Source organism: Dermacentor variabilis, chromosome 2 (assembly GCF_050947875.1).
Source record: "Dermacentor variabilis isolate Ectoservices chromosome 2, ASM5094787v1, whole genome shotgun sequence".
Lineage (NCBI taxonomy): Eukaryota > Metazoa > Arthropoda > Arachnida > Ixodida > Ixodidae > Dermacentor > Dermacentor variabilis.
The window spans coordinates 170456600-170470988 of NC_134569.1; the positions used below are offsets into that span (position 1 = coordinate 170456600).

The following is a 14389-nucleotide window of genomic DNA, read 5'->3' on the forward strand; positions in this document are numbered from 1 at the left end:
GAGCAACGCCCTTCGTAGAACATAGACTTTGAAGTGCACTTGCGTTTAAAAATAATGCGCAACTGGTGCACAATTTTAGTATTCGAGCATGATCCATGAAATGCTAGTACGATGTTTCCTGATCGAGGTTCCTGCGTATGATGAGAGTAATCTTAGCGATATAGAAGTGATTAAGTCTGCGGCATATAACATTACCATTCGCCTTAGGAGTGAACCGTCTGAGGTGCGATCCCACTCACCAGACAGATCTCTGTTTCATTTTAAATCTTTTTTTACAAGTAACATGTGTCACAGCGTATAGTTGTGGGCGGGAATTGGGAGAGACAGACACAGCAATCACATCAATCGGATGTGCGTTGTGCATACAGCTAAAACGTGCGCTTATTCTGATTCCTCTGATGTCCTTGTAAATGCCAAGCAGCACACAACTGAGACATTTATTTTATGTAATTACCTTACATAAAGTGCCTCCGAGCACACATATTGAGTCACGACATGCTAATAGCTACGTTTTGAACGCATATGCCGTCGATGGATCCTCCACTTGAAACGTTGCCCAATTCAAAGTGACATTCAGGAGACACCATAGTGGACAGATTTGTTCAAATAGGGCCATTCGTGATTTTTCAGACATAGAAACCAGATGACACTTGCTTGTGAACCTTAGGCCCGAATCATAACGCAACCGGATTCACCCCTCCCCCCCTCCTCCCCTAGACCATCCACTCAAAGGCGAGTGGCAGTCCATTTGGCATACGGAAATGGTCAGTAATATAACATCGCAGATCTTGTTCAAAAACTTCGCGCAAGCGCTATTCTATGTTACTTCCAAGGATTGTATGCTTCTTTCCGAGAAAACAGGAGTACACTCAAGTATGTGTTCTACTTCCATGTCGCGAATGCATCTCACTGCAAAAACACACACATCAGAAAGAACACCCGAACAACTACGCGCAAATATTTCCTATATTATGCGTCGTTATTGTAAGAGAGTATGAATTTTGAAAATTTATGTTCAGCGTACTAATTCAACAACCACTCGACGCAGTGGATCAGGGGCTAAGGAGTTTCAGTGTTGTATACGAGGTCGTGCTATTGATTGCCGGCGCTGGCAGTTGCATTTTGCTAGGGTAAGAATGCGGTCATTCTCGTGTACTTCTAGATATAGCTGTGCCTTAAAGAACCCCAAATAGTCGAAATTAATCAGGACCCCATCTTCACAGCGCGTGTCATAGCCGATATGTCGCTTAGTCAAGTTATTAGACCGCATAATTTAATTGGCTTCTGATTTTAGGTGAAAAATTTCGCGGTTGCACGTGCCGAAACCACGACATGATTATGAGGCATGCCATAGTAGGGGGACTTCAGATTTATTTTGGCCACCTGAGAGGTTTTTTAACGTGCACCCAATGCACGATATACGGGCCTTCTTTAATTTTGCTCCCATCGAAATACGGCTACCGCCACCGCCTAAATTTCCCCCGCGATCTAGTGCTTAGCAGCGCAGCGCCCTAGCTACTAAGCAAGCTCGTTCGGCCATCTTTAATTAAAGAAACTTTGCTTTCAGAGGTAGCTTAGAAAGAATAGTGCTATTCCGCAGCCTCTTTAAAACATGCTGCATCAAAGAGCTCATTTCTTTTTCCACCTTCATTAAAACACAATGTATTTTCCTGAAATGCACCCACCTCTGATGTCATCTTGAGGAATTTCTCTTTTTCTGGAGACTCCCTGATAACTTGACCCAGTTCCTGTGGTAAAAGCGAACATACTGTCATTAAAAACTGTTTGAGAATAAGCATATCTCTTACTTTTCATTTGCTGTGCAATGTGAATAAATGAGCTAAACTGACTGGGCTGTCTGGGTTTTGCCAGAATTTCTGTGAGATGCCATATTTCTGATGGTCTTGTGAAGTAAAAAGATGCGCGAATCTCAAGAACAAAAGTAAATAAGTAGACTCTGGCCACGAATACGTCGAAAAAATGCGGCCAACATTAATAAAAAAATCTCCGCTCACGCACTCCGTAGATATGGTTAACCAGCGAAGCTGAAGAATTGGGCCCCGGTGTTTCATCATCATCATCATCATCATCAGCCTGGTTACGCCCACTGCAGGGCAAAGGCCTCTCCCATATTTCTCCAACAACCCTGGTCATGTACTAATTGTGGCCATGCCGTCCCTGCAAACTTCTTAATCTCATCCGCCCACCTAACTTTCTGCCATCCCCTGCTACGCTTCCCTTCCCTTGGGGTCCAGTCCGTAACCCTTAATGACCATCGGTTATCTTTCCTCCTCATTACATGTCCTGCCCATGCCCATTTCTTTTTCTTGATTTCAACTAAGATGTCATTAACTCGCGTTTGTTCCCTCACCCAATCTGCTCTTTTCTTATCCCTTAACGTTACACCTGTCATTCTTCTTTCCATAGCTCGTTGTGTCGTCCTCAATTTGAGTAGAACCCTTTTAGTAAGCATCCAATTTTCTGCCCCATAGGTGAGTACTGGTAAGACACAGCTATTATATACTTTTCTCTTGAGGGATAATGGCAACCTGCTGTTCATGATTTGGGAATGCCTGCCAAACGCACCCCAGCCCATTCTTATTCTTCTGATTATTTCCGTCTCAAGATCCGGATCCGCCGTCACTACCTGCCCTAAGTAGATGTATTCCCTTACGACTTCCAGTGCCTCGCTGCCTATTGTAAATTGCTGTTCTCTCCCGAGACTGTGAAGCATTACTTTAGTTTTCTGCAGATTAATTTTTAGACCCACTCTTCTGCTTTGCCTCTCCACGTCAGTGAGCATGCATTGCAATTGGTCCCCTGAGTTACTAAGCAAGGCAATATCATCAGCGAATCGCAAGTTACTAAGGTATTCTCCATTAACGTTTATCCCCAATTCTTCCCAATCCAGGTCTCTGAATACCTCCTGTAAACACGCTGTGAATAGCATTGGAGATATCGTATCTCCCTGCCTGACGCCTTTCTTTATTGGGATTTTGTTGCTTGCTTTATGGAGGACTACGGTGGCTGTGAAGCCGCTATAGATATCTTCCAGTATTTTTACATATGGCTCATCTACACCCTGATTCCGTAATGCCTCCATGACTGCTGAGGTTTCGACTGAATCAAACGCTTTCTCGTAATCAATGAAAGCTATATATAAGGGTTGGTTATATTCTGCACATTTCTCTATCACTTGATTGATAGTGGCATCATCATCATCAGCCTGGTTGCGCCCACTGCAGGGCAAAGGCCTCTCCCATATTTCTCCAACAGCCCCGGTCATGTACTAATTGTGGCCATGCCGTCCCTGCAAACTTCTTAATCTCATCCGCCCACCTAACTTTCTGCCGCCCCCTGCTACGCTTCCCTTCCCTTGGAATCCAGTCCGTAACCCTTAATGACCAACGGTTATCTTCCCTCCTCATTACATGTCCTGGCCATGCCCATTTCTTTTTCTTGATTTCAACTAAGATGTCATTAACTCGCGTTTGTTCCCTCACCCAATCTGCTCTTTTCTTATCCCTTAACGTTACACCTATCATTCTTCTTTCCATAGCTCGTTGCGTCGTCCTCAATTTGAGTAGAACCCTTTTCGTAAGCCTCCAGGATTCTGCCCCGTAGGTGAGTACCGGTAAGACACAGCTGTTATATACTTTTCTCTTGAGAGATAATGGCAACCTGCTGTTCATGATCTGAGAATGCCTGCCAAGCGCAGTCCAGCCCATTCTTATTCTTCTGATTATTTCCGTCTCATGATCCGGATCCGCCGTCATTACCTGCCCCAAGTAGATGTATTCCCTTACCACTTCCAGTGCCTCGCTACCTATCTTAAACTTCTGTTCTCTTCCGAGACTGTTAAACATTACTTTAGTTTTCTGCAGATTAATTTTTAGACCCACTCTTCTGCTTTGCCTCTCCAGGTCAGTGAGCATGCATTGCAGTTGGTCCCCTGAGTTACTAAGCAAGGCAATATCATCAGCGAATCGCAAGTTAATAAGGTATTCTCCATTAACTTTTATCCCCATTTCTTCCCAATCCAGGTCTCTGAATACCTCCTGTAAACACGCTGTGAATAGCATTGGAGAGATTGTATCTCCCTGCCTGACGCCTTTCTTTATTGGGATTTTGTTGCTTTCTTTATGGAGGACTATGGTGGCTGTGGAGCCGCTATGGATATCTTTAAGTATTTTTACATAGGGCTAGTCTACACCCTGATTGCGTAATGCCTCCATGACTGCTGAGGTTTCGACAGAATCAAATGCTTTCTCGTAATCAATGAAAGCTATATATAAGGGTTGGTTATATTCCGCACATTTCTCTATCACCTGATTGATAGTGTGAATATGATCTATTGTTAAGTAGCCTTTACGGAATCCTGCCTGGTCCTTTGCTTGGCAGAAGTCTAAGGTGTTCCTGATTCTATTTGCGATTACCTTGGTAAATAGTTTGTAGGCAACGGACAGTAAGCTGATCGGTCTATAATTTTTCAAGTCCTTGGCATCCCCTTTCTTATGGATTAGGATTATGTTAGCGTTTTTCCAAGATTCCGGTACGCTGGACGTCATGAGGCATTGCGTATACAGGGTGGCCAGTTTCTCTAGAACAATCTGCCCACCATCCTTCAACAAATCTGCTGTTACCTGATCCTCCCCAGCTGCCTTCCCCCTTTGCATATCTCCCAAGGCTTTCTTTACCTCTTCCGGCGTTACCTGTGGGATTTCGAATTCCTCTAGACTATTTTCTCTTCCATTATCGTCGTGGGTACCACTGGTACTGTATAAATCTCTATAGAACTCCTCAGCCACTTGAACTATCTCATCCATATTAGTAATGATATTGCCGGCTTTGTCTCTTAACGCATAGATCTGATTCTTGCCAATTCCTAGTTTCTTCATCACTGTTTTTAGGCTTCCTCCGTTCCTGAGAGCATGTTCAATTCTATCCATATTATACTTCCTTATGTCTGCTATCTTACGCTTGTTGATTAACTTCGAAAGTTCTGCCAGTTCTATTCTAGCTGTAGGGTTAGAGGCTTTCATACATTGGCGTTTCTTGATCAGATCTTTCGTCTGCTGCGATAGTTTACTGGTGTCCTGCCTAACGGAGTTACCACCGACTTCCATTGCACACTCCTTAATGATTCCCACAAGATTGTCATTCATTGCTTCAACACTAAGGTCCTCTTCCTGAGTTAAGGCCGAATACCTGTTCTGTAGCTTGATCTGGAATTCCTCTATTTTCCCTCTTACCGCTAACTCATTGATCGGCTTCTTATGTACCAGTTTCTTCCGTTCCCTTCTCAGGTCTAGGCTAATTCGAGTTCTTACCATCCTGTGGTCACTGCAGCGCACCTTGCCGAGCACGTCCACATCTTGTATGATGCCAGGGTTAGCGCAGAGTATGAAATCTATTTCATTTTTAGTCTCGCCGTTCGGGCTCCTCCACGTCCACTTTCGGCTATCCCGCTTGTGGAAGAAGGTATCCATTATCCTCATATTATTCTGTTCCGCAAACTCTACTAATAACTCTGCCCTGATATTCCTAGTGCCTATGCCATATTCCCCCACTGCCTTGTCTCCAGCCTGCTTCTTGCCTACCTTGGCATTAAAGTCCCCCATTAGTATAGTGTATTTAGTTTTCACTCTACTCATCGCCGATTCCACGTCTTCATAGAATCTTTCGACTTCCTGGTCATCATGACTGGATGTAAGGGCGTAGACCTGTACAATCTTCATTTTGTACCTCTTATTAAGTTGCACAACAAGACCTGCCACCCTCTCGTTAATGCTATAGAATTCTTGTATGTTACCAGCTATGTTCTTATTAATCAGGAATCCGACGCCTAGTTCTCTTCTCTCCGCTAAGCCCCGGTAGCACAGGACGTGCCCGCTTTTTAGCACTGTATATGCCTCTTTTGGCCTCCTAACTTCACTGAGCCCTATTATATCCCATTTACTGCCCTCCAATTCTTCCAATAGCACTGCTAGACTCGCCTCACTAGATAACGTTCTAGCGTTAAACGTTGCCAGGTTCATATTCCAATGGCGGCCTGTCCGGAGCCAGTGATTCTTAGCACCCTCTGCTGCGTCGCAGGCCTGACCGCCGCCGTGGTCAGTTGCTTCACAACTGCTGGGGACTGAGGGCCGGGGTTTGATTGTGTTGTTCATATAGGAGGTTGTGGCCAAGTACTGCACCAGGGTGGCCAATCCTGCTCTGGTGAGGGAGTGCGTTACCGGTTCTGGTCACCGGGATTAGGCCACACTCCAGGCCTGTTTATGCAATTTTATCAACACGTGGACTTTTTCTTTTTTTTTAAATCCGGTGGAAAATTGCCGGCACCGGGATTGGAACCACGGACCTCTTGCACGCGAGGCGGGTGTTCTACCTCTACGCCACCGCTGCAACCCTGATTGATAGTGTGAATATGGTCTATTGTTGAGTAGCCTTTACGGAATCCTGCCTGGTCCTTTGGTTGACAGAAGTCTAAGGTGTTCCTGATTCTATTTGCAATTACCTTAGTACATACTATGTAGGCAACGGACAGTAAGCTGATCGGTCTATAATTTTTCTAGTCTTTGGCGTCCCCTTTCTTATGCATTAGGATTATGTTAGCGTTCTTCCAAGATTCCGGTACGCTCGAGGTCATGAGGCATTGCGTATACAGGGTGGCCAGTTTCTCTAGAACTATCTGTCTACCATCCTTCAACAAATCTGCTGTTACCTGATCCTCCCCAGCTGCCTTCCCCCTTTGCATATCTCCTAAGGCTTTCTTTACTTCTTCCGGCGTTACCTTCGGGATTTCGAATTCCTCTGGACTATTTTCTCTTCCATTATCGTCGTGGATGCCACTGGTACAGTATAAATCTCTACAGAAATCCTCAGGCACTTGAACTATCTAATCCATATTAGTAATGATATTGCCGGCTTTGTCTCTTAACGCATACATCTGATTCTTGCCAATTCCTAGTTTCTTCTTCACTGTTTTTAGGCTTCCTCCGTTCCTGAGAGCATGTTCAATTCTATCCATATTATACTTCCTTATGTCAGCTGTCTTACGCTTGTTGATTAACTTCGAAAGTTCTGCAAGTTCTATTCTAGCTGTAGGGTTAGATGCTTTCATACATTGGCCCCGGTGTTTATCACTGAGTTAATCATAACGGATCATAAAACGACGGCTTGGTAGGCAGCCAGATCCTGGGTACGCAGTTGCTGCTTGCGCTCGGCGGCACGAGCCTGTTCTTGCACCCGGGCGGCAGCATCGGCACGGCGTAGACAAGCTCGTTCTCGGTTCTGCTCGCGGCGTTGCCGATCGAAATCTGCCTGCTCCTGAGGAGTACGTATGACGCGCGTGGCCTACTCATGGCAGAGCCGGCGAGAAAGTGCTGCGCGCGCTCTGCTGCGACGTAGAGCAATGACGTCACTACCGGCGTAGCTAATCTAACACCACCTAGAGCACAAGGCCTTTCCACTCCGATCTATGACGTCGTGCTACCCCGCCCGACTGCCAAGAATCTAAGGGGATGTTCCCAAGTAGGCAACAGTAATTCTGATGTCAGCGCTTTCATCAAGCCATCCTTGTCGATGGAAATTTCTGGCCAGGTAGCGTGACGTCATGGATAGGAGTAAACAGCCCTTGTGCTCTACACTCTTAAACAGCTGTACACCCTTTGTAGTGTATATTTGCTGCACAACAATAATCGTCAACTGTCTTGCATGCGTTCCTTTTCTCGAAAACACTGCGTTCGCTAAGTTCCTGTGGAGAATGCTATGTCATGCTGATAACGCGCATGCCGTTTGTGACTTGGAAGTACCGGGCTAGCAGCGTTAAAGAAAGGAAATGCGGACAAGACAGATGACTATTATTGCTGTGTGGCAAATATACACTCCAAAGGGTGCAATTGGTTGAAAAGTGTAGGTGGTGTTGGCTAATCGCGCACCTCTCTTTCTTTTTTCTTTTTTTTTCGCGCATGCGCATGGGGTTGCGCCGGAGCAGTTTTCAGCGTACGGGCGACCGACTGACGCACGGATGGGTGGACGTATGGACGCACGAATCGGCTAGTGATGCAATTCTTCCCTGTAAAAAGTTATACGTTAGAGCAGTTCGCCACAACACATGTCCGCCAATCAATATTTTGGATGTATTCCAAAGTTATAGTAATTGCGACGAAGCTAACGGTGAACTCAATTCGGTGAATTTGTGCCCCTGAAGGAAAGCAACACTGAGCCTGCCACAACAACAGGAGCAAACGAGGTTGTCGACTATAAAACCATGCACTGTTCGAATTCGTCCGCCTACTATACTATGTGTGTCACCGTACGACATTCGAGATTATTTCTTGGTGCGCGCATACTTTCGAAACTGTATACAACACCTATCGCGGCGAACATGCAATTTCGTAGAATCACAGCAAAAAATGTTTGGGAACTCGAGCCGCATTTCGCACCGAGCGACTTGCTGATGTTTCATAAAGATACGGGCAAAACCAACATTGGCCAAAATAGAAGAGAGTGATGTAAAAAAGAACAGTGAAGCGGTAGGCTATTGCGAGAGCGCCTACCAACTTATAGCTTTGAGAATTCGGTTTTAAATTATTAAGTATTTCCGTTCCGTTCAAATTGTTAACCACACAGAACTCAACCTATCATTTATCCAACGTACGGTTAGTTTTACAGCGAAAGCTTTACATTTTTTTTTTTGGTTGTGCAAGGTTGAACCTCCAGCCCCGTCCACTGGTTAGAGGGAAAGATTACGACAATTCCTCCCTGGTAATGTTTCGTGCATGTTAGTGGCGCAAGGCCTACTACTCATTCTCATTTGGACAGGACTTAAATTGCATGTCAATATCCTCGGGTAATACAGTCTATTGCTGTTAAATCGACGTCTGTTAACTTAAATTCCGGCTTAATTTCTACGAACTGGGAAGTTGCGGCGAGGAACCATACATTTGTATGGAACGGAAACTCGTTTAGCTTGTACCAGAAGTCGTGCCATTTAAGCCAATTCTAGTCCGACTGGCCGCTCTAATGGTCGAACGAAGCCGTTACTAAAATCTTGAAAGCAAAAAGCTGAACAGACAGTGTTACTGCTTCCGTAAGCTTGATCTGTTTTATTTAAAGTTATTTTTATCTTTCACCGAAGCACGCTCTTTCTGCCCGTGAAGCCATTTGTTGCCGCTTGTTCTGTGCAGGGTCGCTAACGCTGCATTTATTCTTACTACCTGAGTTGTGCTACAAGAACAAAAAAAAAGAAGAAGACACTCTACTTCAATAAATCAAAAATATTTGCATTCGTTCATTTTGTCACCGTTTGTTATTTCGACTTTTCAGGTAATTAGACCATGTCCTAGAATGCCCTAATTGTCCAAGAAGCTGGAGTTGATTGTATTAACTGATAGTTGCTGAAATGAAAGCAAAATATTTTCACCAAGCCAGTGTATAGGACGAAACTACAAAGAAAGTGCCCTCATAGGGGTTTCTCATAAAGAAAACATTGCATTTAAAGATAACGTTACTTTGGTCCGCGGGGATTCAACACGGGACGAACGCGTTTTTATGTGCTCGCTCCACTATCTATGCTAATCAGGGAGTTCGGAGTTCGCAAAGAGAGGCAGAATCATAAGATAGCTGGAAGCGCAGGAACACTGACTAGTGTAAATACCCTCTGCCGAAGCTACGCGGCGGAGAATGGTGATTTGTGAATGGGAAATATTGCAGCTTAGTGCTATCGTCGGTGGCTGACAACATTTCCTTCCGTGAATCCTACCCTGTATTGTGGGATTCCGCCAGCCGATTTGACATTGCTCATCTGCAAGGCTACAATTTTCCATTGCAGAGTCAAAACTGTTCGAAAAATTTACCTGAGTTTTACGTTTCCGTTTAGTTATTTGAGGAAAAGAACCGCGGAAGAACATCGGCAATACGGACGCGTTCTGCTACACGATTAGGCTCACCTTTATCATTCGCGGCACGTCAGCACTCTCCGCTTCTGCGCCTCTCAAAATCTTAGCCAACTCACTGAAAACTTCGGCGTCGAGCGCTGCAGAAAGAAAAGAAGAAACGCGCGTGTGATAGTCATTTTTTATCAAAAAAGAAAGAGAATATCAGACCGAATCCTACCGTGCGTTGTTATCAGCCACAAGAAAAAACTCCAGTATATATATGTTTGTTTTCTTGTTAATTAAATTAGCCAATATCTGTGTCATATTCTTAATAGTTATCTTTGCGGCAGCAATATAAATGCTTTGTTATCGGATCCTAATACACATATGAACTACTCGTCGGAGTGGCTTAGCGGCTATGGCTAAGTACGGAGTCGTGGGAACAAATCCCCGCCGTGGTGGCCGCATCTCGATTTGGGCGCAATGCAACGATGCCGGCACGCAGTGCGTTAGCCCCGCGTTGAAGAACTCCAGGCGGTCCAAATTAATGCGGAGTTCTCCCCTGCGACATGCCTCATAATCGGATCGCGTTTGTGGTGTGTAAAATCTCCAATTTCTTTTATTTCAAAATATGAGCTACAGTGGCTTGCGTTACGCTACCTTCTGCATAACAATTCGTTCAGCGATACAAGGGCAATCGCGAAATTCAACGAAACAAGCAGAAATATTTTTTTGACCTCACGCTAGCTCGCCACATCAGTGTTTCTCTTAAACAGGTTGCGAGCACTAAGCGTAAGTCACCCTAATTGAACGAGATGTCGCTATCGTCACGTCTCTAGAATGATCTGAATATGGAAATGTCTGGTTAAATTTTCGGTAACGCATTAATTCCCTTTGCTGAGTTTAGCAAGAGCTTCTATTCCATCATACTTTCGTGTGCCTGAGTAATGGTGTGGTTCGTTGTCGTATGACTCCATTTAGCTATCCTATCCATATTGAGTTGCATTTTAGCCATGCCAGCAGGAAAACAGTGACGGGATTGACTAAGAAGCCTCCCACTCTCTAGCTCTCTCTCTCTCTATTTCTCTCTGTCTCTCTCTTTCCGCTGTTTTCCGGCACTAGATGTATGACTGCTTTTCTATATTTCTTCCTTACTATGCAATATTTATTCATCCATTCATTTATTTGTGTGTTCCATGCGGCTTTGATTTCGCGGTACGCGATTCTGACCCCTACTCAAAGTTTTATTGCTTTCTTGCGAAATTGCGGGCATTCGTCAGATTGTACATGCTGCGCCCCTCTTTCTACACTTCGTTCATTACACTCTTACACTAGGACTTCGTTCCTTGTGCTCTTACGCTGGGCACAAAGAAAAGCGAGACTGTATGAGCGAAAACAATTCTTGCGTTTGCCCTTCTGATAAGTTCGTGCCTGTACCTGGTACGGTAGTTGAAGTAGAATGGTAGCGCAATTCACTGTCACCCTTATTCATCTAGTATTGACAACGTCTATGTCAGCACACGTTACATATGTATTTATTTATTTTACTTAGAACATACTGCAGTCCGCAGACCGAACATTGGTGGCATAGTACAAAGAAAACTAACAAATATATTCAAACAATATGCAAAAATAGAAGTAGTAAAGAAATTGTTCAGTAGTAAAGCAAACTGCTATAGTAACTAGATACAGCTAAATGTCATGCAGCACAGCAAAGCACTAAAGTTGGGTACAATTTGACAAGACAGGTGAGGCCCCGCCTGTGTGACCCAAGTACGGCAGCCGATTGCCTCCGCGACTAAGAAATAGTCCCGCTGACGCGACTCCACCCAGTTCGAAGCGTGGGTTGCCGTGTTCGTTATCGGCGAGGTTACCGGCCGTCCGGTTCGTGACGTCAGTCTATAGTGCGCGCCCATTGGTGGAAGCTCGTGTGCATCCGCCTTTGAGGGGCAAATGCCCCTGCCTTCTAAAGTTGTACCCGACTATAGTCCCATGCATTCATGTGAAATTACATATTGACAGCCATCATAGTTTGAATCCTGTGGTCACGAAGAAAAAGATGAATGATTTTCAAATTCTGGCCGGAGTCTGGGCAATATCTCTGTAAATTATGAGTCATTGACCGAGACAGCTTTCTTTTTTCTGAAGTCTTCACAGTCACAGCAGCGCTAAAGAACATCGAGGCTGCTGTGAGCAGTCACATACAAAGTCAGCAGCCTTCGTAGAAGAATATCATTTGTTTAACAGGTGAGCTAACCTCGATAATTCATTCTTAAAGTAAAAAAAAATATTTAGCAGGTAACAATATTCAGTGAGAAATTACAAAGTGCACGTACCTCCTCTGGCAGCACTGAGAATATGAATAATGATGGCGTTGTAGAAGGAAGAAGATAAGGACACCTTCAGCAGAAGAGTAGCAGGCTGCAAGAACGTCTGCTAGTTAACATCAATAAGGACATGTGGGCGACATTAAGGCACTGTAAGATAAAAAAAGCTGAAGACATTTACCGTAACCTTGTAGTGCTGCAAACTCTGAAGTTGGTGAAACAGAAATTACTTTGTTCGGCAACAGGTCTCACTGCGCGTCGGTCTCTCTCAAAAACGGTTTTCGCGCTATCTAGCCCTTACCATATGTTGAGGAAACTGACCCAAGTCACGTGTCAAATGGAGTCTAACTATTGCTACCACCGATCCTCAATCTTAAACTGATGTGGTTAACGTCCCCTTCCTCGAGGAATATCACTGCACACACTAGGGAGCACCATGATGGCGTTTTCTCCGCCAGAGATCATGTCACAGGGCGATGCCGAACATAAAACTAAGGAGAGCGTCGAAGACGACGAAGCAGAGTGATTCGAGTAGACTTCGCCCTCTTTTTTGGCGCTAAACTATTGTAAATAACCAATAAACATGTTTTACATCTTTCGTCTCCCCGTAACAATATTCCGCCCCGTGAACGCTAACTGGTTAATCAGATGCCTCGTCAGACGCTAAATCCTAGATTGCACCTTCGTTTTTGTTTCGATAAATGTGGCTACGACCACTCACGTGCCCACATTAAAGATTAAACAATATACCCGTGCCATTCGAGATCACACATGACATGTGCATCTTACCTCACGTAAGTGGTGCAAGCTGCGGCCCATGTAGTCATGTATCTGCGCTGCGGTTGATTTTTGATCCATGAACAGACGGAGCTCGGCAGTTTTTCTTGAAGTGCTTTTTACACCATAGCTGACAGTAAGCATCGACTGCCAGAAAAACAGAAACGACAGGTACAGCAGAAAATAATGTAGGAGGGCTAAGTCAGTATAATCCCTACGAGTCTTTAAATATGTTCCTTACTTATACCTTGGCGTACAAGGCTACGAAGGCTGATGGCTTCTTACAGGGATCACATTTGCGACCAGAAAGAAATTTGAAACACGCCTAATCTTTGCCTTTAAAAGTGGAACGCAATAGCATTCAAAGATCCCTGACTGCTTTTCGCGATTCCTGGCAACTGAAGCGTATGTTTACGGGGAAACGCTGGCCGCGAACGCTATGCACGGAGGCGGGCTTTGTGATAGAAACGCGGCCTCTTTCGTGGGCCACGATGCGACGAAGGCGAGCGTCAACTGGAGGTATTGCAAGGAAACGGACGCGCCGTTTGGTGACCCACAAGACACCCTGGCGCCGGCACGCGCAAATGGCGGACGCTGCGGCCGGTCTGTGAATGGTAGAAACGCTGGAAAAGGGGTTCCTTTGAGTTTTCGCGTGACAGAATTACTTTTTCTCACATAGTCAAATTACAATCCGAGAGCTATCATGTCTGTAGTTATTGAAATGCATCATGTAACCGCGCAAACGACAACGGACGAGGAAAGAAACACACAGGACAGGCGCAGACTCGAATTCACACATGGAAAGGAAGGAAGAACAGGGCCCATTGAACTAGAAAGTAACATATTTAACAGGGAGAGGCGCCTGTCAGCGCCTGTCAGCGCCTGTCCTGTGTGTTTCTTTCCTCGTTCGTTGTCGTTTGCGCGGTTACATGATGCATTCCAATATCGACCACCAACTAGCTCGCCTCTCCCTGTTAAACATGCCTGTAGGTTGTGTGCAAGTCGTAGATTTTCCCTCATATTTTAGCTTCAGAAATTCAATTACTTCAGTAAATTCCTTGCGTCACGTGGAGGGCCTGGTTATGGGTGGCGCGAACATATTTTCGCCAGATGTTCTGCGACACGGGCTCCTTAACTCTATCGCATTAAAATAATGCGACACATATGAAACAATGACAGAGGCGCGCGTCATGTAATTTGATGTAACGTTGTGTCACAAAAAATGACATATGGAAGGCGTCGCATATCGAAGCTCATATGCTACTTGATAGCAAGACATACACAATTCTGAAACCAGCGGCCTCAGTTAATCACTTCTGGTCGCGACCAAGACGGAGGCTAACACATCACATGCTTTAAGCTTAAATGTGCACTAAGAAATACGTGACATACCATTACGTCCGA

General features: G+C 44.9%; 1 protein-coding gene across 1 annotated transcript in view; it reads right to left on the minus strand.

Annotated features, from left to right (window-relative positions):
- Nucleotides 1-13164, minus strand: part of LOC142572937 (rifampicin phosphotransferase-like) — a 46959-nt gene extending 33795 nt beyond the window's left edge. Inside the window, exons 1-4 of the mRNA XM_075682396.1 lie at nucleotides 12998-13164; nucleotides 12218-12302; nucleotides 9954-10039; nucleotides 1686-1748 (exon numbers count right to left, since the gene is read on the minus strand). Of these exons, the coding sequence (XP_075538511.1) occupies nucleotides 1686-1748; nucleotides 9954-10039; nucleotides 12218-12302; nucleotides 12998-13129 (366 nt within the window). The 5' untranslated portion in view covers nucleotides 13130-13164. The remainder of the gene's footprint in view (nucleotides 1-1685; nucleotides 1749-9953; nucleotides 10040-12217; nucleotides 12303-12997) is intronic.
- Nucleotides 13165-14389: the final 1225 nt, after the last annotated feature.